This window comes from Anomalospiza imberbis, chromosome 13 (assembly GCF_031753505.1).
Source record: "Anomalospiza imberbis isolate Cuckoo-Finch-1a 21T00152 chromosome 13, ASM3175350v1, whole genome shotgun sequence".
NCBI classification, from domain to species: domain Eukaryota; kingdom Metazoa; phylum Chordata; class Aves; order Passeriformes; family Viduidae; genus Anomalospiza; species Anomalospiza imberbis.
In genome coordinates this window covers 18,576,383-18,600,411 of record NC_089693.1, presented here as the reverse complement: position 1 = coordinate 18,600,411, position 24,029 = coordinate 18,576,383, and the positions used below count along the sequence as shown (strand labels likewise).

Below are 24,029 nucleotides of genomic sequence, written 5' to 3'. Positions count from 1 at the left end.
GGTTTAGCCCCAAATCCCTGAAAAACCCCAAGAAATTTGTGGGATTTTGGGGAAAGGATTGCGCTGAGCTTCCCTTGCCCTGCCCCCTCCATCCCAAGGAAGTTTTCCCCAAAATTCCCCAAAATCCCAATAAAACCTCAGGATGTAGGGAAAGGATTGGGCTCAGTTTTGCCCATCCCAATCCCTGTGGGATCACCCCAGTCCCTGTGGGATCGCCCCAGTCCCAATCCCTGTGCCCCCCCCCCCCCCAGGGGGTTTTAGCCCCAAATCCCTGAAAAACACCAAAAAAATTGTGGGATTTTGGGGGAAGGATCGGGCTCAGCTTCCCCTGGGTATGATCCCACCGGGAACGAGGGGTGTTCCCATCCCGATCCCTGTGGGATCACCCCGATCCCTGTAGGATCACCCCAATCCCTGTGAGATCACCCCAATCCCTGCTCTCCCCCTCCACCCCAGGGAGGTTTAGCCCCAAATTCCCGAAAAACCCCAAGAAATTTGTGGGATTTGGGGCAAGGACCGCGCTCCGCTCCCGCTGCTCCTCATCCCAAAGTTCCCACCCCATTCCCGCCGTTCCCTTTCATCCCAGCAAATCCCAAATCCCGGGAGTAGCTCGGACCCGCCTCCTCCCCCAGCAAAGCTCAGCCCCAAGCCCCGCTGGGCCGGGTTTAAATCCCTAAAGCCCCGCGCGTGGCCCCCGGCCAAGGCTCCATGGAGGGGATAAAGATCCCAAAGTTTTCCCAAAATCCCAAAGTTCCCGCAGTTCCCGGAGCCTCCGGAGCCTCCCGAGCTGCATGGCCGGGCCGGGCCGGCCTTTAGACCGAGCTTAGCAAAGCCCGGCTCGCCGCAGGAATTCCCGGGGGGGGGGGTCGCAGGCGCGGCCGGAAGGAAGGGCAGGAGGAAGGAAGGAAAAGGTAAACCTGGATTTGGGATTTTTCCCTCTTTTCTCCTTCCCCCCCTTTTGTGGTGTTGGGGTTGTTCGGTCTCTCGGCTCGGCTGTGGATTCCAAGGTGGGAATTTGGCATCAAATCCTGTCCTGGGGGTGCGGGAATTCCCAAAAATCCCCCAAATCCCCCCAAAATCCCAAATTCCTCCCCCCGGCAGCACTTTCATCCCGGATTTCTCCTCCCTGGGGGCTGCAGAGTCCCAGGATCAGGAAAATCCCCAAAAAAATCCCAAATTCCGCCCCCCGGCAGGAGTTTAACCCCCAGCGGACTCAAATCCTGCCCGGGGGGTGCGGGAATTCCCAAAAATCCCAATTTCCCCCCCCCCCACCCCCCCGCAGGGATTTCACCCCCGGTTTCCCTTTTGCTGGGGCTGCAGAATCCCAGGATCAGGAAAATCCCAAAAAAAACCCCAAATCCCGCCCCCCGGCAGCGCTTTCATCCCGGTTTTCTCTTCCCTGGGGGCTGCAGAATTCCAGGATTATGAAAATCCCAAAAAAAATCCCAAATTCCCACCCCCCAGCAGGCAGCAGGGGTTTAACCCCCGGGTTCCCTTTTCCTTGGGGCTGCAGAATCCCGAGATTAGGATTTGGGATTCCGGGAATGGGGGAACAGCGGGGATTTTGGGGGAATTTTGGGGTGGGATTGTGGGAGAAATGGGAATGGGGCTGGGAATGGGATCGGGAATGGGGTCGGGAATGGGATCAGGAATGGGGCAGGGAATGGGGTTGGGAATGGGGTTGGGAAAAACAGCTCCCGGGATTCTGGGAACGGGGGAATTTTGGGTTGGGATCAAGACAACCAGGAATTAGATTGGGAATGGGTTTGGGAATGGAAATGGGAATGGGGTCAGGAATGGGGTTGGGAATAGGGTTAGGAATAGGGTTGGGAATAGGGTTAGGAATAGGGTTGGGAATGGGATCAGGAATGGGATCAGGAATGGGGTTGGGAAGAGCTGGAGCAGCTCCCGGGATTCTGGGAATGGGAGAACTGTGGGGATTTGGGGGGAATTTGGGGGTGGGATCAGGACAACCAGGAATAGGATTGGGAATGGGGTTGAGAATGGGGTTGGGAATGGGATCAGGAGGGGGATCAGGAATGGGATCGGGAATGGGGTCAGGAAAAACTGAAGCAGCTCCTGGAAATCTGGGAATGGGGGATCCAGGGGGATTTTGGGGTGGGCTTGGGAATGGGGTTAGGAAAAAGCTCCTCAATCTCTTGGGATGGTCCCGGAATCCCTCGGGAATCTCTGGGATGTTTGTGGGGTTTGGAGAGCTCTGGGGCTGCTTTTCCAGAGGGTTTTCCCCCCAAAAAAAAACCTGGGAGAGGCTTCTGAGGGTCCAGGTTCCCACAGCATTTTTGGGATCATTTTGGGGCCGGGTTGCTGCCCTTGGGGTGGGATCAGCAGCCCCAAAAGGATCCTAAATCCACTTTTGGGATTTGCAGGGATCAGGAAGGGGAATTAAAGGAAATCCGGATTATCCCAACCGCTCCCAGCTCCCAACCCCCTTTTTTTGGGATCGTTTTGGGGCTGGATCCCTGGATTTAGGGTCTTTTGGGGGTCCTGGAGCAGGATCTGTCCCTAAATCAATTTTTAGGATTTGCAGGGATCAGGAATGGGAATTGAAAGAGAGGAGATCTGGATGATCCCAACACTTCCCACTTTTTTGGGGACCGTTTTGGGGCCGGATCGTTGAGTTTGGGGTCTTTTGAAGATCAGATCCTAAATCCACTGTTGAGATGTGCATGGGATTGGGAATTCAGGGCAATCCGGATGATCCCAACCCCCAGCCCCAACATTCCCTGGAAAAGCCTGGAATGGAATTGGGGCCATTTTGATTAAAAACTGGATCGGGATCTGGGAATTCCCTCCTGGATCCTTTTCAGTTCCCAGTTTTATTCTGGGAATTTCCTCCTGGATCCCATTCCTGGTTTTATTCTGGGAATTCCCTTCCAGATCCCTTTTCCCATTTCCAGTTTTATTCTGGGAATTCCCTCATGGATCCCCTTTTCCCATTCCCAGTTTTTTTCCAGGATACCGAAATTCCCTCCCGGATCCCTTTTCCCATTCCCAGTTTAATCCCGGGTTCTGGGAATTCCCTCCTGGATCCCCTTTTCCCATTCCTGGTTTTATTCCAGGAATTCCCTCCCAGATCCCATTCCCGGTTTTATTTCGGGACCTGGGAATCCCCTCCCGGATCCCAATCCCGGTTTAGTTCCAGGAATTCCCTCCCGGATCCCTTTTCCCATTCCCGGTTTTCTCCTGGATCCCGAAATTCCCGGAGCAGGGCAGAGGGGGATGGGCGGGAGTTTTCCCGCAGCGCTCCGAGGCCGGGGAGGAGCGGGGTCGGATTCCAAGGAAAACTCGGGATCCGATTCCAAGGAAAACGCGGGAGCTGGGCCGGCCCGGCCAGGAATGCGGAGCCTGCTGGGCTTTTGGTGTTCCCGCCTCTTTTTTTTGGGATTTCGAGAGTCAAGAAGGAGCGGAGGGATCCAATTCCATGGGAGAGACAATTCCCGGGACGCTTCAGAGGCGGAAAATTGGGAAAAATCGGGAATGAGCCCTGCCTGAAAATCGGGAATGAACCCTGCCTGAAAATTGGGAATGAACTGTTCCTGAAAATCGGGAATGAGCCTTTCCCTGTGTGGGAAAATCGGGAATGAGCTGTTCCCTGTGTCCTGGAAGGCTGAAAAAACTGGGAATTCCCAGAGCCTCTTCCTAAATCCCAAATCCCAGTCCCAACCCCCTAATCCCAAACCTCAATCTCAAATCCCAAACCCAAACCCCATTCCCAAATCCCAAATCCCAAACCCCATTCCCAAACCTCAATCCCAAATCACTAACCCCATTACCAAATCCCAAACCTCAACCCCAAATCCCAAACCTCATTCCCAAACCCCAAATCCCAAAGCCTATTCCGAGCTCCCAAATCAAGGATGGGATTTGGGATGGGATTTGGGATTTGTGGGATCCTAAACTGGGATTTGGAATGGATTTGAGGATGGGCTTTGGGATGGGGTTTGGGGTTTGGGATGGGATGTGGGATTTGGGATGGGGTATGGGATTTTGGGAATGGAGTTTGGGATGGGTTTTGGGATTGCTGGGATCCTAAATTGGGATTTGAGATGGAATTTGGGATTTGGGATTTAGGATTAGGGATGAGATTTGGGATTTGGGGTTTGGGATTTGGGATCACCCAAGGACTAGGTGACAAGGACTAGGGAGGGGTCAGGCTCTGATTCCCAGCGGATTTTTGGGAAGGGAGGCACAAATCCCAAATTTCCATCCTGGCACGGGGGAAACCCCAGGAAAAGCTGCCAGGGCCGGGGTGCCAGGGGTGACACTCGGTGACACTCGGTGACAGCGCCACTGCTGGGTGGCGCCTGCGGGGACCTCTTGGATCCATCCCGATCCCGATCCTGATCCTGATCCCGATCCCGATCCCTGGAGCAGAGCCAGCCCCAGCTGTCCCCTCACAGCCCTGGGGACATCCCGGAGCTGGGGTGTCCTTGGGGTGTCCCCAAATCCCGGGTGTCCCTGGAGCTGCTGCCACTCTCCCTTGGGGACACTGGGGACATCCCCGAGCCGTGTCCCCAAGGGTGACCCTGGATCTGCTCCCGGGCTGTCCCCAAATCCCCGGCATGTCCCCAAGCCCCTCAGGTGACATTTGGGGACATTTTGGACTTGTCCCGGCCCCAGACTGATCCGGAATTCCCGGGATGGCGCTGGGGACAATTCCCGGGATGGGAATGGGGCCGGGATCCCAGGTCCCGGGCTGGCGATGTCGCCGCTGGTGGCACTTTGGGGACAGCGCGGCTGCCGCCCCTCCCCCCACACCCCGTGCCCTTTGCGCCGCTTTTCCAGCGGGAAGAATTCCCAGGAAAACCCAAACAAAGGCGGGAGCGGCTCCGGGAGCGGCCCCACCCCCGCTCCGGAGGCAGCGGGAATTCCACCGGGAATTGGGATGCCAGCCCCATGCCACTTTTCCCGCTGCTTTTCCCCCTTTTCCTATCGTTTTTCCCACTTTTCCCGGCATTTTCCCCATTTTTCCCGGAATTTTTCCCACTTTTCCCGGCACTTTTCCCACTTTGCCTGGCCTTTCCCCCACTTTTCCAGCCCCCATCCCACTTTTCCAGCCCCAATCCCTCTTTCCTGGAGTTGTTACCATTTTTCCCTGCATTTTCCCCACTATTCCAACTCCTATCCCTCTTTTCCTGGTACTTTCCCCTGCATTTTTCCCACTCTTCCTGGCTTTTTTACCATTTCTCCAGCCCCCATCCCTTTTTCCCTGGCATTTTTCCTGTTTTTCCCAGCATTTTTCTCACGTTCCCTGGTGTTTTCCCCACTTTTCCAGCCCCCATCCCTCTTTTCCTGGAGTTTTTCCTGCTTTTCCAGGACTTTTCCCCACTTTTCCTGTCATTTTCCCCACATTTCCCTGCATTTTCCCCATTTTTCCACCCCCCATCCCACTTTTCCCCATATTTTCCCCTCTTTTCCCAGCATTTTTCCCACTTTCCTGTCATTTTCCCTCTATTCCCCACATTTTTCCCACTTTCCCATAATTTTGCCCTCTTTCCTGTCATTTTCCCAGATTTCCCATAATTTTTTTCCTCTTTTCCCATAATTTTCCCACTTTCCTTTCCCGGGTTTTTTCCCCACTTTACCAGGGTTTTTCCCACTTTTCTCAGCATTTTTCCCACTTTCCTGGGGTTTCCCCCACTTTCCCGGGTTTTTTCCCACTTTTCCCATAATTTTTCCCACTTTTCTCAGCATTTTTCCTACTTTTCTCAGCATTTTTCCCACTTTCCCTGTTTTTTTTTCCCACTTTTCCCATCATTTTTTCCCACTTTTCTCGGCATTTTTCCTGCTTTCCCGGCGTTTTTCCCACTTTCCCGGGTTTTTTCCCGCTTTTCCAGCCGCAGGGATCTCGGTGGGGGAGGGGCGGCCATGGCCCCCAACAGCTCCGTGGGAATTCGGGATTCCCCCCTGGAGCCAGGGATTTTCCTGGACGAGGATTTGGCATCCGACTGGTACATCTACGAATCCACGGAGTCCTCGCCCCAGGATGAGTGAGTGGCCCCAGAATGTCCCCAAAAATGTCCCTAAAAATGTCCCCAAAATATTCCCAAAAGTGGCCCCAAAATGTCCCCAAAAGGGTCCTCAAAGTGTCCCCAAAAGGTCTCCAAAATGTCCCCAAAAGTGTCCCCAAAATGTCCTTGAAAATGTCCCCAAGAGGTCACCAAAAGTTCCCAAAAGTTCTCAAAAATGTCCCCTAAAGGTCTCCAAAATGTCCTCAAAGTGGCCCCAAAATGCCCCCCAAAATATCCCCAAAAGGTCCCCAAAAATGTCCTCAAATTGTCCCCAGAATATCCCCCAAACATCTCCGACAGGTCTCCGAAAGTGTCCCCAAAATGTCCCCAGAATATCCCCAAAGGGGTCCTCAAAATGTTAAACACACTAAAATCTGTGATTTTTCCCATTTCCCCATCATTTTCTAGGGCCTTTTAGGGTTAAATCTAAATATGGGATTTTCCACCATTTTCCCATTGTTTTTCCCGTTTTCCCTGGCCCTTTTGGGGGGGGGGGGGGGGGGCGGGAAATCCCAAAAATCTCAAAAATCCCAAATCTGGGAATTTCCCCATTTTTCCCAGCCCTTTTAGGGTTACACACAAGTCTGGGATTTTTTCCATTTTTCCATAATTTTCCAGGCCCTTTTAGGGTTAAACCCACCAAAATATAGGATTTTCCCCATTTTTCCATCATTTTCTGGATCCTTTTAGGGTTAAACCCAAATATGGGATTTCCCACCATTTTTCCATTGTTTTTCCTGGCCCTTTTACAGGGGGGAAATCCCAAAAATCCCAAATCTAGGATTTTTCCCTTTTCCCCAGCCCTTTTAGGGTTAAGCCCAAATCTGGGATTTTTCCCTTTTCCCCATCATTTTCCAGGGCCTTTTAGGTTTAAACCCACCCAAATCTGGGATTTTTCCCGTTTTTCCAGCCTTTTTCCCGACACCATCCCAGAATGCCACCCCACAATCTCCCCCCGGATGTACCACACTGTCATGGCTCCCATTTCCGTGAGTATCTGCCCCAAAATTCCCCACAAAAAACCCCAATCCCACATTCCCACATTCCATTCCCCACCTGGAATCCACGGATTTCATTTCCGACGCCATCTAGGATGGATTTTCCCGCCTAAACCATCTCGGAATTCCCAGATTTCTGGGATTTCCCTTCCCTGTGGGACAAGAACTCCAAAATTCCTCCCAAATCATTCCCAGTTTTTTTTATTCCTCTGGATTTATGGGATCTCTGTGGGGTTCCCATCATTCCCATCATTCCATGGATTTATGAGACCCCCATGGGCTTCCCACTACTCCCAGGATCCCTTTTCCATGGATTTATGGGGTTTCCATCAGGATCCCAGCACTCCCAGGACCCTTTCCCATGGATTTATGGGATTTCCATGGGGCTCTCATAATTCCCATCATTCCCAAGTCTCTTTTCCATGGATTTATGGGGTTTCCATGGGGTTCCCATCATTCCCAAATCTCTTTTCCATGGATTTATGGGGTCTCTGTGGGGTTCCCATCATTCTCATTATTCCATGGATTTATGGGGTCTCCATGAGGATCCTATCATTCCCATCATTCCCAAGTCCCTTTCCCGTGGATTTATGGGGTTTCCATGGGGTTTCCATGGGGTTTCCATGGGGTTCCCAGCAGTCCCAGGACCCTTTTCCATGGATTTCCATCCCGTTCCAGCTGGCCGTGCTCCTGGCCTTGTCCTTCCTGGTCAAGCGCCGCCGGCTCCACCTGAACTGCTGGAACGGCGTCCCGGGATTGCTCAGGTATGGAATTGGCAAAATCCCACTGATCCTTCCTTGGAAATGACTCGGAATTCCCAAAATCCCTCCCTGGAAACGACTTGGAATTCCCAAATCCCATCCCTAGGAAGAGCTTGGAATTCCCAAAATCCTATCCTTGGAGATGACTCAGAAATTCTAAATTCCCCTCCCTGGAAAGGGCTTGGAATTCCCAAAATCCCTTCCATGGAAAGGGCTCAGAATTCCCAAAATCCCCTCCCTGCAAAGGGTTTGGAATTCCCAAAATCCCCTCCCTGCAAAGGGCTTGGAATTCCCAAAACCCATCCTTGGAAATGACTCGGAATTCCTGAATCACATCCCTGCAAAGGGCTTGGAATTCCCAAAACCCCACCAATCCCCCCCTCTGGAAAGGACCCGGAATTCCCAAAATCCCATCTCTGGAAAGGGCTCAGAATTCCCGAACCCAATTCCCAAACTGATCCATCCAAGGAAAGGCTTTGGAATTCCCAAAATCCCTCCCTGGGAAGGACCTGTAATGCCCAAACTTCCTGGGAAGGAGTGAGAATTCCCAAACTTCCTGGCAAGGAGTGGGAATTCCCGAGTGCCTGGGAAGGAGCGGGAATTCCCAAATCCCTGGGAAGGAGTGGGAATTCCCTGGCAAGGAGTGGGAATTCCCAAATCCCTGGGAAGGAGCAGGAATTCCCTGGGAAGGAGTGGAAATTCCCAAATCCCTGGGAAGGAGAGGGAATTCCCTGGGAAGGAGCGGGAATTCCCGAGTCCCTGGGAAGGAGCGGGAATTCCCGAATGTGGGGCAAGGAGCGGGAATTCCCGGGTGCCTGGGAATTGCCGGCATTCCCGCCTCGCTGGCCGGTTGCAGCCCCGGGAATCTCCTGGAGCAGGACGGGCAGCGCGCCGTGGCCGCGGCCGTGCTGGCGCTGCTGCTCTCGGAGCTCTGCCGGCTGCTGCTGCTCCCGGCCCCGCTGCCGCTCCTGGCGCCCGGCACCGCGCCCAGCGCCCGCGGTGAGACACCGGCACCGCGGACACGGCTCGGCGGGAGGGCTCGGAATGACCAAATCCCCTCCCAGTTCCCAAATGCCAACCCAGTTCCCAAAATCCCATCCCGGGGAGGGCTTGGAATGCCCAAATCCCATCCCAGTTCCCAAAATCACATCCCAATTCCCAAAATCCCATCCCAATTCCCAAATCCCATCCCAGTTCCCAAAATCCCATCCCAGGGGAGGGCTCGGAATGACCAAATCCCATCCCAGTTCCCAAAATCACATCCCAATTCCCAAATCCCATTCCAATTCCCAAAATCCCATCCCAATTCCGAAATCCCATCCCAGAGGAGGGCTTGGAATTCCCAAATCCCATCCCAATTCCCAAAATCCTATCCTGGGGAGGGCTCAGAATTCCTAAAATCCTATCCCAGGGGAGGACTCAGAATTCCCCAATCCCATCCCAATTCCCAAATCCCATCCCATTTTCCAAAATCCCATCCCCGGGAGGCTCAGAATTCCCAAATCCCATCCCAAGGGAGGCCTCGGAGTTCCCAAATCCCATCCTGGGGAGGGCTTGGAATTCCCAAAATCCCCACTCTGGGAAGGGCTCAGAATTCCCAAATCCCATCCCAGGAAGAGCTCAGAATTCCCAAATCCCATCCCAATTCCCAAATCCCATCCCGGGGAGGGCTCGGAATTCCCAAATCCCCACCCTGGAAAGGGCTGGCTGGGCTGGTGGCAGTGTCCCGGTGTCCCTGGGGTGGTGGCAATGTCCCCAGGGCGGTGGCAGTGACTGGGATGGTGGCAGTGTCCAAGGTGGTGGTGGTGTCCCCGGGGCTGTGGCAGTGTCCCCACGTCCGCAGGGTGGTGTCCCCATGTCCTTGGGCTGGTGGCGGTGTCCCCATGTCCCCAGGGCAGTGGCAGTGTCCCCATGTCCCCGGGGCGGTGTCCCCATGTCCCCAGGGCGGTGGCGGTGTCCCCACATCCCCAGGGTGGTGTCCCCATGTCCTTGGGCTGGTGGCGGTGTCCCCACGTCCCCAGGGCAGTGGCAGTGTCCCCATGTCCCCGGGGCAGTGGCAGTATCCCCATGTCCCCAGGCCGGTGTCCCCATGTTCCCGGGCCAGTGGCGGTGTCCCCATTTGCCCAGGGCAGTGTCCCCATGTCCCCAGGGCAGTGTCCCCCTGTCCCCGGGGTGGTGGCGGTGTCCCCATGTCCCCAGGGCAGTGTCCCCCTGTCCCCGGGGTGGTGGCGGTGTCCCCATGTCCCCAGGGCGGTGGCGGTGTCCCCATGTCCCCGAGGTGGTGGCGGTGTCCCCGTGTCCCCAGGCCGGTGTCCCCCTGTCCCCGGGGCAGTGTCCCTATGTCCCCGGGGCGGTGGCGGTGTCCCCATGTCCCCGGGGTGGTGGCGGTGTCCCCGTGTCCCCAGGCCGGTGTCCCCCTGTCCCCGGGGCAGTGTCCCTATGTCCCCGGGGCGGTGGCGGTGTCCCCATGTCCCCGGGGTGGTGGCGGTGTCCCCGTGTCCCCAGGCCGGTGTCCCCCTGTCCCCATGGCAGTGTCCCCATGTCCCCGGGGCGGTGGCGGTGTCCCCATGTCCCCGCGCTGTCCCCGTGCTGAGGCGGCCGTGGCTGTGGCAGAGTTCTGGAAGGTTCTGGCCCTGCTCTACATGCCGGCGCTGTACTCGCCCCTGCTGGCCTGCGCTGGCCCCCGGCACCGCCTGGGCTACGCCGCGGGGACGCTGCTGGCCTGGGGACACTGCGGGGCGCACGTCTGGCACCGCGCACAGTGTCCCCTGGCACCCCAGGTGGGTGGCACCCAGGGGGCACGGCCTGCTGCGGTGGCACTGAGGTGCTGTGGCTCCCTTGTCACCTCCTGGGGTGGCCCTGAGGGGTTGTGGCTTCCTTGTCGCCTCCTGGGTTGGGCATCGTGAGCCCAGGGTGGTGGCAGTGTCCCCAGGGTGGTGGTGGTGACATGGTGTCCCTGGGTGTGGTGGCAGTGTCCCTAGGTGGTGGTGATGGGTGGTGTCCCCAGGGTGGTGGCGGTGACCCCAGGGTGTGATGGGTGGTGTCCCTAGGGATGGTGGTGGTGTCCCTGGGGTGGTGGTGTCCTTGGGGTGGTGGCAGTGTCCCCAGGGGTGGCGGCAGTGTCACTGGGAGCGGTGGCAGTGACCTGCTGCTGTCCCTGGGGTGGTGTCAGTGTCCCTGTGTGGTGTCAGTGTCCCTGGGTGGTGGCAGTGTCAGTGTCCCCAGCTGGTGTCAGTGTCCCTGGGTGGTGTCATTGTCCCTGGGTGGTGGCAGTGTCAGTGTCCCCAGCTGGTGTCAGTGTCCCTGGGTGGTGGCAGTGTCCCTGGGTGGTGGCAGTGTCAGTGTCCCTGTGCGGTGTCATTGTCCCCAGGGGCAGTGTCATTGTCCCCAGGGGCAGTGTCATTGTCCCCAGGGGCAGTGTCAGTGTCCCCGGGCGGTGTCAGTGTCCCCGTGTCCCCGGTGGTGGCGGTGACCCGCGCTGTCCCCGCGCAGATCCACCGGCTGTACTCACTGCTGTCCCATGTCCCCGTGCTGCTGTCCCTGGCCCTGCTCAGCCTCTGGTACCCGGCACAGCTCCTGCGCAGCCTCCGGAACGGGAACGGCCCCGAGCCGCGGGTACCGACACGGGAACTCGGCACCGGGATCGGGATCAGGATCAGGATGGGGATCGGGATCAGGATTGGGATGGGGATTGGGATTGGGATAGGGATCGGGATCGGGATTGGTACCTGGCGCTGCTCCTGCGCAGCCTCCGCAGCAGGGACAGCCCCGAGCCAAGGGTACAGACATGGGTACGCAGCTGGAAATCCAGGAACTCGGGAACTCAGGAACTCAACTGGGAACTCAGGAATTTGGGAACTCATCCGGAAACTCGGGAACTCACTTGGGAATTCACTCAGGAATTCAGGAACTCGGGATCAGGAGGGGGATTGGGACTGGGATCAGGGTCAGGATCAGGACTAAGAGTCTGATTGGGATCGGGGTCAGGATCGGGATCGGGATCGGGATCAGGATCGATATTGAGCCTGATTGGGATCGGGATTGGGATTGGGATCAGGACCGGAATTGGGATGGGGATTGGGACTGGGACTAGGACTGGGATCAGGATCTCCACATGTTCCCCTCCCCGCCCTGACGCTGGGGTTCTCTGTTGCTATCCTGGGACTGGTTTTGGGATCAGGATTGAGATCAGGATTGGGATCGAGATCAGGATCTCCACACATTCCCCTCCCAGCCCTGCTGCTGTAGGTTCTCCGTTGCTGTCCCGGACCGGCAGCGGGGTCGGGAAATTCCTCTGGGATAAATCCCTTACACAAGAGTATCTTGGCATCAATGGCTCCATTCAGACCAGCTCTGGGCTCTCCTCATTTTCCCAGATAACCTCCAGAGCTCTGAGCTTGTGGGTTTGTTGGGAAGTTAGGACAGAAAAGCAGGAAAGACCTGAGGTGACCCCTCAGGCAGGAACAAGGGATTCCGGAGGGTTTTGGGAACAAAATCCCACTTTGTTCCCACTTTTCCATACCAACATATACACCGGCTCGGGAATTCCTGTTGGGATACACTCGGGATGAGGGGGTGGCCAGGGCAGCTCTGCCTCCCCAAATCCATCTGTTATTCCCAGATTTCCGGGAAAAGCTATTACAGGAAGTACCTCAAGGCCTTGCTGTCCAAACGGGGCCAGAAGGGGAGGTAAGGACGGAAATTCCCATTCCCGGCAAATCCCATTCCCAAAGGTCAGGAATGTCACCCTCTTCCACCTCCTGCAGCTCCAAGATCGAGGAGAGCCTCAGCTCCCGGATCTGCTCCTACCTGCGCTCCTATGTCTACATTCCTGAGGAAGGTGGGCACCCGGAAAATCCTACGGAATCCAGGAATGGTTGGGGTTGGGATTTATGGATCAGCCAGGGCATTCCCAAAATCCCGGGTCACTCCAAGCCCTGTCCAACTTGGAGCCCAAATCCAGCCATGCTTGGGGCAGGGATCCACAAATCCATGGAAAAGGGGCCTGGGAGTGATGGGAACCCCACAGAGGCCCCATAAATCCATGGAATTATGGGAAACCCATGAAGGCCCCATAAATCCATGGAAAAGGGGTCCTGGGAGTGATGGGAATGATGGGACCCCATAGAGACCCCATAAATCCATAGAATTACGGGAACCCCACGGAGGTCCCATAAATCCATGGAATTATGGGAAACCCATGGAGGCCCCAAAAATCCATGGAAAAGGTTTCTGGGAATGATGGGAAACCCATGGAAAACCCACAAATCCATGGAAAAGGGTTCTGGGAATGATGGAATCCTCATGGAGGCCCCATAAATTCCCTGGAACAGTTCCAGGGAATTTGAGCCAGCCATGGTTTTCCTGGGAAAGCTTGGCCAGGGAAGGATGGGAGCAGGCGGGGGTTGGAGAAGGGAATTGTCCTGCACTGAGGGGGTGAAATCCCGGGAATGTGGAGCCATTCCCATCCATGGAGGGGGCAGGGAATATCCCGAGTTTCCATGGAAAAGCAGGATGGAGCCATCCGTCCTTCGCGACTCTCCATCCTGGCAGAAATTCCCTATGGAAATCCCATTCCAAAGGGTGTTCCCTTTGCTGGGTACACCCTGATCCTGCTCCACCATCCCAAATTCCCAATTTTCCCTCCAGGATTCCGGATCCCACTGAAGCTGGTGGTGTCCATCACTGTGGCCATCGTTGCCGTCTACCAGGTGACATTCCCGGAGGATCCCAGGGCTCACCTGGGAATGGCATTACAATTCCTTAGGAAATTCCACACTCTTACAAATCGTGGAATCCCATGGGATCTGAGCCACAAATCCCTAAATTCTGCGGAATCTGAGCCGTAAATCCTGCGGGATCCGGGCCATAAATCCCTAAATCCTGAGGGATCCGTGCTGTAAATCCCAAAATCCATATGGATCCGAGCCATACATCCCAAAATCCTGCAGGATCCGTGCCATAAATCCCATGGGATTATTTGAGCTGTAAATCCTGTGGGATCCGAGCTGGAAATCCCTAAATCCCACGGGATTTGAGCCTTAAATCCCAAAATCTCGGATTTGAGCTGCAAATCCCGCAGGATCCGAGCCATAAATCCGGAAATCCTGTGGGATCTGAGCTGTAAATCCCGAAATCCCACGGGATCTCAGCCTTAAATCCTGAGGGATCTGAGCCGTAAATCCTAAAATCCCATGGGATCCAAGCCATAAATCCCAAAATCGCATGGGATTTGAGCTGTAAATCCCACGGGATTGGAACCTTAAATCGCATGGGATCTGAGCTATAAATCCCGAAATCCCATGGGATCTGAGCCTTAAATCCCACAGGATCTGAGCCGTAAAACCCAAAATCCTGCAGGATCCGAGCTTTAAATCCCATGGGATCTGAGCAGTAAATCCTAAAATCCTGCAGGATCTGAACCATAAATCCCAAAATCTCACGGGATCTGAACCTTAAATTTCACGGGATCCGAGCCATAAATCCCGAAATCTCACGGGATCTGAGCCGTAAAACCCAAAATCCCACAGGATTTGAGCTGTAAATCCTGCAGGATTGGAGCCGTAAATCCCAAAATCCCCGTAGGATCCAAGACTTAAATCCTGTGGGAGCCGAGCTGTAAATCCCGACATCCTGTGGGATCCAAGCCTTAAATCCTGCAGGATCTGAGCAGTAAATCCAGAAATCCTGTGGGATCTGAACCGTAAATCCCAAAATCCCGTGGTATCCGAACATTAAATCTCACGGGACCCGAGCCATAAATCCCAAAATCTCATGGGATTTGAGCTGTTAATCCTGTGGAATCCGATCTGTAAATCCCACGGGATCGGAGCCGTAAATCCCAAAGTCCGTGCCGGAGCTAAGGTGGCCCCCGCGTCCCCGCAGGTGGCCCTGCTGCTGCTGGTGGCGGTGGTGCCCGCGCTGCGGATTGTCCGGGCGGGAATGACCAAGGACGTGGTGGTGCTGCTGGTGCAGTTCGGGCTGGTGCCCTCGCAGGGCGCGGCCGGGCCGGGGCACCTGGAGCAGGAGCTGCGCACCGCCCGCCACTTCCTGTGGGCCCTGGAAGGTGCGTCCGGAGGGATCCGCAGGGATTTCCCCAGGATTCCCCGGCCCGGAGCACAGGATGGGGTGGATTCCAGGGGGTGGATTCCAGGGGGATTTGGGGAGGATGGGATGGGGCGGATTCCAGAGAAAATTCCCCGCCTGGAGGATGGGATTGGGCAGATTCCAGGGGGATTTGGGGAGGATGGGATTGGGCAGATTTCAGAGGGATTTAGGGAGGAGGAGGAGGTGGGGTGGATTCCAGGGGGATCTGGGGAGGATGGGATGGGGTGGATTCCATAGGGTGGATTCCAGGGGATTTGGGAAGGATTCCTCGCCTGGAGGATGGGATTTGCAAGATTCCAGAGGGATTCTGGGAGGATGGGATTAGGCAGATTCCATGGGGTGGATTCCAGGAGGATTTTGGGATGATTCCTCACCTGGAGAATGAGATGGGATGGATTCCAGAGGGATTTCTGGAAGATTCCCCACCTGGAGGATGGGACTGGGAGGATTCCAGGGGCATTTCCAGAGGATTCCTGGCTCAGAGGATGGGGTGGGGCAGATTCCAGAGGGATTTCCAGAAGATTCTCCACCTGGAAGACAAGATGGAGTGGATTCCAGGGGGATTTGGGGAGGATGGGATGGGGAGGATTCCATAGGGTGGATTCCAGGGGATTTGGGGAGGATGGGATGGGGAGGATTCCAGAGAAGATTCTCTGCCTGGAGGATGGGACTGGGAGGATTCCAGAGGGATTCTGGGAGGATGGGATTGGGCAGATTCCATGGGGTGGATTCCAGGAGGATTTTGGGATGATTCCTCACCTGGAGAATGAGATGGGATGGATTCCAGAGGGATTTCCAGAAGATTCCCCACCTGGATGATGGGATGGGGCAGATTCCATGGGGTGGATTCCAGAAGGATTTTGGGAGGATTCCTCACCTAGAGCACAGGACTGGGAGGATTCCAGGGGCATTTCCAGAGGATTCCTGGCCCAGAGGATGGGATGGGGCAGATTCCATGGGGTGGATTTCCAGAAGATTCCCCACCTGGAGGATGGGATGGGGGGGATTCCAGGGGGATTTGGGGAGGAATCCTGACCTGGATGATGGGACCAGGAGGATTTCCAGAGGATGGGATGGGGCAGATTTCAGAGGGATTGTGGAGGATTCCTCACCTGGAGAATGGGACTGGGAGGATTCCAGAGGGATTTCCAGAAGGTTCCCTGTCTGGAGGACGGGATGGGGCAGATTCCAGGGGGAATTCCAGAAGATTCCCCACCCAGAGGGTGGGACTGGGAGGATTCCAGAGGGATTTTGGGAGGATTCCTTGCCCAGAGGATGGAATGGAGCAGATTCCAGGAGAATTTCCAGAGGATGGGATGGGGCAGATTCCAGGGGGATTTTGGGAGTGGCTGACAGGGATTGGGCAGATTCCAGAGGGATTTCTGGAAGATTCCTCACCTGAGGGATGGGATTGGGAAGATTCCAGGGGGATTTGGTAGGGTTCCTTGCCCAGAGAATGGAACTGGGAGCATTCTAGAGGGATTTCCAGAGGATGGGATGGAGCAGATTCCAGGGGAATTTTGGGAGGATTCCTCACCTGGAGAATGGGACTGGGGGGATTCCAGGGAGATTTCTTGAGGATTCCTCTCACAGAGGATGAAATGGGGTGGATTCCAGGGGGATTTTGGGAGAATGGGATGCCGAGGATTCCAGGGGGATTTGGAGAAGATTCCTGGACCGGAGGATGGGATTGGGAAGATTCCGGAGGGATTCTGGGAGGATGGGATTGGATGGACTCCAGAGGGATTTCGGGAGCAGCTGGCAGGGATGGGGCTGTGCCAGGCTGGCGCGTGCCAAGGCGGGAAGAGACACCGGGAAAAGCCGTTGGGAAGAGCCGCAGGGAAGAGCCAGAGGGAAGAGATGGCAGATGCTGCAGTCTTGGAAATGTGCTGGAAGCGAACAGATGGGCCTGGATCCCTGGAGAGTGGAAATCCTTGGATGGGGGGATGAGGGAAGAGCAGGGAAGAAGGAATAGCAGGGATGAGGGAATTTCAGGGATCAGGGAATTTCAGGGATCAGGGAATAGCAGGGATCAGGGAATTTCAGGGATCAGGGAATTTTAGGGATAAAGGAATAGCAGGGATGAGGGAATTCCAGGGATGAGGGAATTCCAATAAAGGGATTTCAGGGATGAGGGATAAAGGAATTTCAGGGATCCAGGAATTCCAGGGATAAAGGAAGAGCAGGGATGCCCCTCCCTTCCTTGGGATCCCAAACCTGTCTCATCCTATTTTTTCCCTCCTCCCTCTTTCCTGCAGATCCCCTTTCCCAAGACCCCCATCCCAGCTCATTCCAGGGATTTTCCTGGATTTCTCTTCCCATTTCCCTCCCTCTGTTCCATCCATCTCCCCTTGGGAGCTGAAGGAGGGAGCCACAAAAGGAGGGAAACTGAGGCACGGTGCCAATCCCTCATCCCCGAGGTGCAATTCCCAGCGAAACCCCCCCTCCTGGCATTATTCCTGACCTGAAATCCAGGATTTTTTCCCCGTTTTTCCGCAGTGTGCTACATCTGCTCGCTGGCGCTGTGCTGCCTGCTCACCTGCACCATGCTGCTCAGGAGCCTGGCCATGCACAGGTGGGGCCGGCCTCGCTCCCGGCATTCCCAGTCCCTATATTCCCGTTCCCAATGTTCCCATTCCTGATATCCCCTGCCCCATTCCTGATATTTCTGGCCCCATTCCCAATATCCCCAGTCCTGTTCCTGATACCCCCAACCCCATTCCCAATATTCCCTTTCCCAATGTTCTCATCCCCATTCCCAATGTTCCCATTCCCATTCCTAATGTCCCTGGCTGCATTCCCAATGTTTCCATCCCCATTCCCAATATTCCAATTCCTGATATTCCCATCACCATTCCTGATGTCCCCATCCTCATTCCCGATGTTCCCAGCCCCATTCCCAATATCACCATTCCAATTCCCGATATTCCCATTCCCAATGTCCTCAACCCCATTTCTAATGCCCTCGTCCCCATTCCTGATGTTCCCATTGCCATTCCCCATGCCCCCAGCCCCATTCCCAATATTCCCATCCCCATTCCTGATGTTCCCATTCCCAATATCCCCATCCCCATTCCTGATATCCCCATCCCCATTCCCAATAGCCCCATTACTGATATTCCCATCCCTATTCCCGATGTCCCCATCCCCATTCCCAACGTTCCCATTCCCAAGGTCCTCATCCCCATTCCCAATATCCCCGGCCCCATTCCCAATGTCCCCATCCCCATTCCCAACATTCCCATTCCCGATATCCCCATCCACATTTCTGATATCCTCATCCCTATTCCCAATACCCCATTCCCAATATTCCCATTCCCATTCCCAGTGTTCCCATCCTCATTCCCGATATCCCTGGCCCCATTCCCAATGTTCCCATTCCCAGTGCTCCCATCCCTATTCCCAATATTCCCAGCCCCATCCCTGATGTCCCCATCCCCATTCCCAATAGCCCCATTGCTGATATTCCCATCCCCATTCCCAATGTCCCCGCCCCATTCCCGACATCCCCATCCCCATTCCGGGCCGGGATCAGTCCAGGACGTTTTTCCATCCAGATCCAACCTGCGGGCACTCTACCAGGGCGCTGTGCTGGATGTCTTCTCCAAGGCCCACATCCTGCGGCCTTCCCGGGAATCCCTCGTCTGTTGGATGGCCTTCTCCAGCTTCCAGGCGGCCTTCGCCTGCCTGGGTACCGGGATTTTGGGATCACGGCATGGGGATCCCGATTTTCTTTAGGACTAAGTGACAATTCCCTGTTTTCACCCCATTTCCAGGAGGGTTTTTAGTGCCATTCTTCAAACGGGATCTGGTGGGTTTTGGGAATACTGGATGGTTGGGAATTGGGAAAAACTGGGGAAATAATAGGAAAAATTGAAAAAAAAATTGGAAAAATTGGGTTGGGAATTCAAAGAGGAGGAAGGGGTGGGATGATGCCTGGGTAATGGAACTTTGGAATCATGGAATGGGGATCCCAATTTTCTTTTGGACTAAGTGACAATTCCCTATTTCCAGGAGGGTTTTAATCCCCCTTTCCTCGAAAGGGATCTGGTGGGTTTTGGGAATACCGGATGGTTGGGAATTGGGAAAAACTGGAAAAATAATTGGAAAAAATGGGAAAATTGAGTTGGGAATTCAAAGAGAATGAAGGTGTGGGATGATGCCTGGGTACCGAGATTTTGGGATCATGGCATGGGGGATCCTGATTTTTTTCAGAACTAAGTGACAATTCCCTATTTTCCCCCCATTTCCGAGAGGGCTTTAATCCCCATTTCCCCTACTGGATCTGGCGGTTTTTGGGAACACTGGATGGCTGGGAATCGGGAAAAACTGGAAAAAATAATTGGAAAAATCAGAAGAATTGGAAAAATCAGAAGAATTGGAAAATTTGGGTTGCGAATTCAAAGAGGAGGAAGGGGTGGCATGATGCCTGGTTTTGGCTGGATCCCAAATATTTGGATGGGAAAAGCTGGGGAAGCCTCTGGTCCTTGGCGCATTCTGGGGATTCCTTGTCCCCATCCCAGCTGGATCATCCTGGGAATGGGATGGGGGACCTCAAAAAGGGGGAAAATCTTCTCTCCACCCCCAGGAATTGTGAGTCAATACCTTAGGAATGCAGACCTGTTTTGGGAGACTGACAGGGATTTTTATGGGATTTGGAGAATGAAAGCCATTTTTCCATCCCAGATTCCCGCTCCGTGTCCCCATTCCAGGTCTCCTGATCCAGCAGGTGATTTTCTTCCTCTGCTCCGTGGCCTTCACCTTCCTGGTGGTGATCCCACTCCAGATCGGCACCAGCTCCCCGCTCTTCGGGATCATCCGGAACATGTGGTGAGCCCTCAGGAAGGGCTGGACACCCCGAGGAATGGCCCTGGATGGATTTGGGATGCTCCATTTGGGGTTTTTCCAACACCACTGGAAGCTTCTACCCTTGGTGGTGTCTTGGGAGATTCCTGATGTTTTGGGACATTCCTGGTGTTTTGGGACATTCCCGATGTTTTGGGCCAATCCTGGTGTTCTTCCAGGCCCCTCTGGCTGGCCCTGGTGGTGGCCGTGCTTGTGCAGCATCTCCTGGCCCATTCCCAGTTCCTGGAGCAGCATTCCCTGCAGAAGGAGATCACCAACAGGTACGGGGACACTGCTATCGTCCCCCATTGTCCCCAATTGTCCCCAGATGGGGTTTGGGGGGCATTCCAGGCTCCCAGGAGGTTTCTCCAGATGTTCTAGCCTGGATTTTGGTGGTGTGACACCGGTGAGGGTGGCCTTGCTCCACCAGCCCCGCTTCCGAGGCTTGGCAAGCCCAGATCTCTCGGGATCGGCCTGGTGGGGTCGGTCACCGCTGGCAGATGTCCCCTGCTCAGGGATGGTGACGCCACCCGAGACCAGGGTGACAGAGGGACCCAAGTGCCACCCCCAGGGCACAGAGGCTCTCCTGGTGTCCATCCCAAACCACCAGCAGATGTCACTCACCCAGGGTGACAGAGGGACCCAAGTGTCCTGTGCCACCCCCTGGCAGGGCACAGAGGCTCTCCTCGAGCCAGTGTCTATCCCAGGCCACCAGCAGATGCCACTCCCATGTGGTGTCACCACCAGAGACCAGGGTGACAGGTACCCAGGTGTCCTCCTGATAGGCCAGCGAGGCTCTCCTGGAGCTGGTGGCCTCCATCCCAAAATCCCAACCCCGCATTTTGGCCAGCTCCTCAATCTCTGAGGAGACAAGGAGCTCCTGACAGTTCTCCAGGAGCCTGGGAGGGCGTTGGCTTCTCCGAGCAGGATGGAGCCACCTGGGCTGGACGCAGGTGGGGCTGGGAGGTTTGGGGTGGCTGGAATTGTCCCGGGAAGGTCCATCCCATGGGAATGTGTGCCCTGCAGGCGCGCGCTGTACATTGTCACCTTCCTGCTCTTCCCCACCAACGTCCTGGTGGGCGTCATGGCTGCAGTGTGGCGTGTGGTCATCTCCGGCCTCTACAACGCCGTCCACTTCTGCCGGCTGGACATCAGCCTGCTGCATCGCGGCGTGGAGACCTTCGACCCAGGTGGGACGGCGAGAGGTCACCGTGCCACCAGCGGGGTCTTTGTCCCACCATGGTGGGTTGGGATGGGGGCCCGGAGCTGCTGGGATTGAGGGTGGCCCCAAACGTTGGAAATGGGACACCTAGAGCAGGTGGCTTCTCCTCATTCCTGCTTTTTATCCCAAAAAAACGAGTGGCGATCTTGGAGCTTCACCAATGGTCACCTCATGTCCTGGAGACATGAGGAAAGGAGGAAAGAGGAAAGGACCTCCACGTTTTTCCTGTGGGATTGAGGGTGGCTTGGAAATGGGACAATGGCAGCAAGGAGCTTCTCCCAACTCCTGCTTGGTCCTGCTCTTTGATCCCAAAAAATGGGGGATGACCTTTGGGGTTTCACCAGTGGTGACCTGATGTAAAGGTTAAAGGATAAAGGAGAGGGGACCTCAGGGGACATCAGGGGACCTCGAGCCTTCCTCTGTTTTCCCTGCTGGGATTGAAGACTCCAAACTGTTAGGATTGGAATGCCTGGAGAAGGTGGTGCCAGTTGGCTGCACCTGCTGTTTTATCCCCAAAAAGAGTGGGATGAGCTTTGGGGTGTCACCTCATCTCCTGTGATAAAGGAGAGGGGACCTCAGGGGAGCTCAGGCTGGCCCCTGCTTTTCCTGCTGGGATTGTGGGAGCATGGAGACCAGGGCTGGATCCTTCCTCGGGCTCCAGGGTGGGAATGGGGAATGCTGTCCCCCGTGACTGCGCGGTGTCCCTGCAGGGTACCGCACCTACTGCCACTATCTGAGGGTGGAGGTCAGCCAGTGCCACCCACTGCTGAAGGCCTTCTGCTTCCTGCTGCTCCAGCCCAGCCGGCCGGAGCCGCCGGCACCGCCCCGAGACACCCAGCTGGAGGAAGGTGGGACCTGGGGGCACCAGGGGATTGGGGGGAAGGGACATGATGGTGACCTCTGGATGGCACCTCTGGTTAGTGTGGGGACACCTCCATCCATCCAAGGATCCATCCATCCATCCTCTATCCATCTATCCTCCATCCATCCATCCATCCATCCATCATTCATCCATCATCCATCCATCCATCCATCCATCCATCCATCCATCCATCCATCCATCATTCATCCATCATCCATCCATCCATCATCCATCATCCATCCATCCATCCATCCATCCATCCATCCATCCATCCATCATTCATCCACCATCCATCCATCCATCATCGATCCATCCATCCATCCATCCATCCCTCATTCATCCATCATCCATCATCCATCATCCATCCATCAATGCATCCATCATCCATTTATCCATCATCCATCCATCATCCATCATCCTTCCACCATCCATCCATCCATCCATCCATCCATCCATCCATCCATCCATCCATTCATCATCCATCCAAGGGCTGATCCCTCTCCAGGGTTGGGATGGGGCTCTTTGGGGTGTGGTGGGATCTTGGTGGCTCCAGAGAAATGGGGCTGGAATCCAGGAATCCTGGAACGCTTTGGGTTGGAAGGGCCCTTAAAGCCCATCTAGGGACACCTCCCACTATCCCAGGCTGCTCCAAACCCCGACCAACCTTTCCTTGGACACTTCGGGCATCCAGGGGCAGCCACAGCTCCTCTGGGAATTCCATCCCAGCCAGGAATTCCATCCCAGCCTCCTCTTTCCCAGCAGGAATCCATCCCTCTGCACCCCATCCCAGCCCCTCTCCTGCTCTCCTGGTGCTTTTCCAGGCCCTGAATCTTCTCCCTTCTGCTCCCGTCTCCTTCCAGGCCTCCAGCTGATGCATCCCAAGCATCCAGCTCCGGGAAGAGCACGGATCCGGCGGATCCGGGCGCGCTGGTGGGTGGCCTACACGCTCCTGCACAACCCATCGCTGACCGCTTCCCGGAAAACTGCGCTGGCCGATCCTGCAGCCAACGGTGCCCAGCTCGGCGTTCCCAGGCCCTGAATTCCTGGGAATCCCATCCCATCCTGTCTCACATCCCCCATCTCCCATCCCTGTTTGCGCCCCTTCCCAGCCTTCAGACTCTCTCCAAAGGTTTATCCCTAAATCCGTGCCGAGCCACTCCCAAAGTCTGGAGGTGACACCTCCAAGCCCAGCCTGGATGGACCAAGGAAAACACTCCTGGCATCCTGAAAACATTTTGGGATTCACTCCTGCAAGCAGCCTGGTTCTCAGTAGCTTTTCCAGAACGGGACAATTCCCAGGGAACTGGGAGAGCAGCTGGGAGGGATTCCCAGCAGGCCGAAGAAATTCTCAACCACGAGGAATTACCCCGGGAGCTCCAAATGGGAGAAAATTCTCATTCCCGGCTTCTCCCTTCCCCATCCCGGCTCCATCTGGGCTCCACATCCACTCCCGGGATGTTTTGTTCCCCGATTTTTGAAGGACCGAATCCTGCCCTGCTTCCTGTCCTCTTTCATTCCTGCTTTTGCGGTGATCCCGCGGTTTTCCAGGGCTGGGATCCATGGAAAGGGATCCACTGGGATCCACACCCTGGGAAGCGCGGGGGAAGGAGAATAAACGGATGCCTTGTTCCTACTCCCAGGATGTGCTGTTCTCCTTGGATATTCCCGCTTCCAGCAGAATTTGGGATCATCCCAGCACCAAATCCAGGGAATGGTTGGGATGGTCTTGCCCAACAGAGATTTTGGGGATCTGCTCCAGCTGGGAATTTTGGGATCCACTCTGTGATCCCGCTTTAGGGCCATTTTACGGGTAAACTGCTCCCTTTGCGATCCCACAGCTTTGGGAAGGGTGGGAATGGGAACGGGGAATTTTAGGGATAAAACACCAATGGGATGGGAACAAGGAGGTGCTGGATCACCTCTTCCTGCTCTTAAATCCCAGAATTCCGTCCTTTATGGGCTGGAATGACCAGGCTCCTGGTGGATCCCGAACACCCCAAAATTCCCTTGGGAATTCTCAGCCCAACCCGCAGGGATCATTCTGGGATTTCCTTTGGGTTTGGCCAGAGCTGCTCTCTGCAGGATACCAAGGACCCCATTCCCCTGCTCTGGAATGTTCCCAGCACCCTCAGGACGGCTCCGGCTCACCAAGGGCTGGGGTTTCCTTGGAGCGTCCCCTCCCTTTTCCCAGGATTCCCTTCC

General features: G+C 55.4%; 1 protein-coding gene across 1 annotated transcript; it reads left to right on the top strand.

The window, feature by feature from the left end:
• The first annotated feature begins 5,839 nt into the window (after window positions 1–5,839).
• On the top strand, window positions 5,840–22,883 carry STRA6 (signaling receptor and transporter of retinol STRA6). Its single transcript, XM_068203362.1, has 17 exons — window positions 5,840–6,011; window positions 6,943–7,021; window positions 7,709–7,794; window positions 8,648–8,790; window positions 10,405–10,571; window positions 11,284–11,406; window positions 12,413–12,480; window positions 12,558–12,631; window positions 13,441–13,502; window positions 14,677–14,857; window positions 17,398–17,473; window positions 18,456–18,589; window positions 19,611–19,728; window positions 19,923–20,024; window positions 20,770–20,933; window positions 21,676–21,813; window positions 22,688–22,883. The coding sequence occupies exons 1-17, from the start codon at window positions 5,890–5,892 to the stop codon at window positions 22,864–22,866; spliced, it is 2,016 nt and encodes a 671-aa protein (XP_068059463.1). The 5' UTR covers window positions 5,840–5,889; the 3' UTR covers window positions 22,867–22,883.
• Window positions 22,884–24,029: the final 1,146 nt, after the last annotated feature.

Coding starts and splice junctions, on each gene's coding strand:
- STRA6 (XM_068203362.1), top strand. CDS start 5,890: ATGGCCCCCAACAGCTCCGTGGGAATTCGGGATTCCCCCCTGGAGCCA. Junction 12,481..12,557: donor AAACGGGGCCAGAAGGGGAG/GTAAGGACGGAA, acceptor CACCTCCTGCAG/CTCCAAGATCGAGGAGAGCC. Junction 21,814..22,687: donor AGACACCCAGCTGGAGGAAG/GTGGGACCTGGG, acceptor GTCTCCTTCCAG/GCCTCCAGCTGATGCATCCC.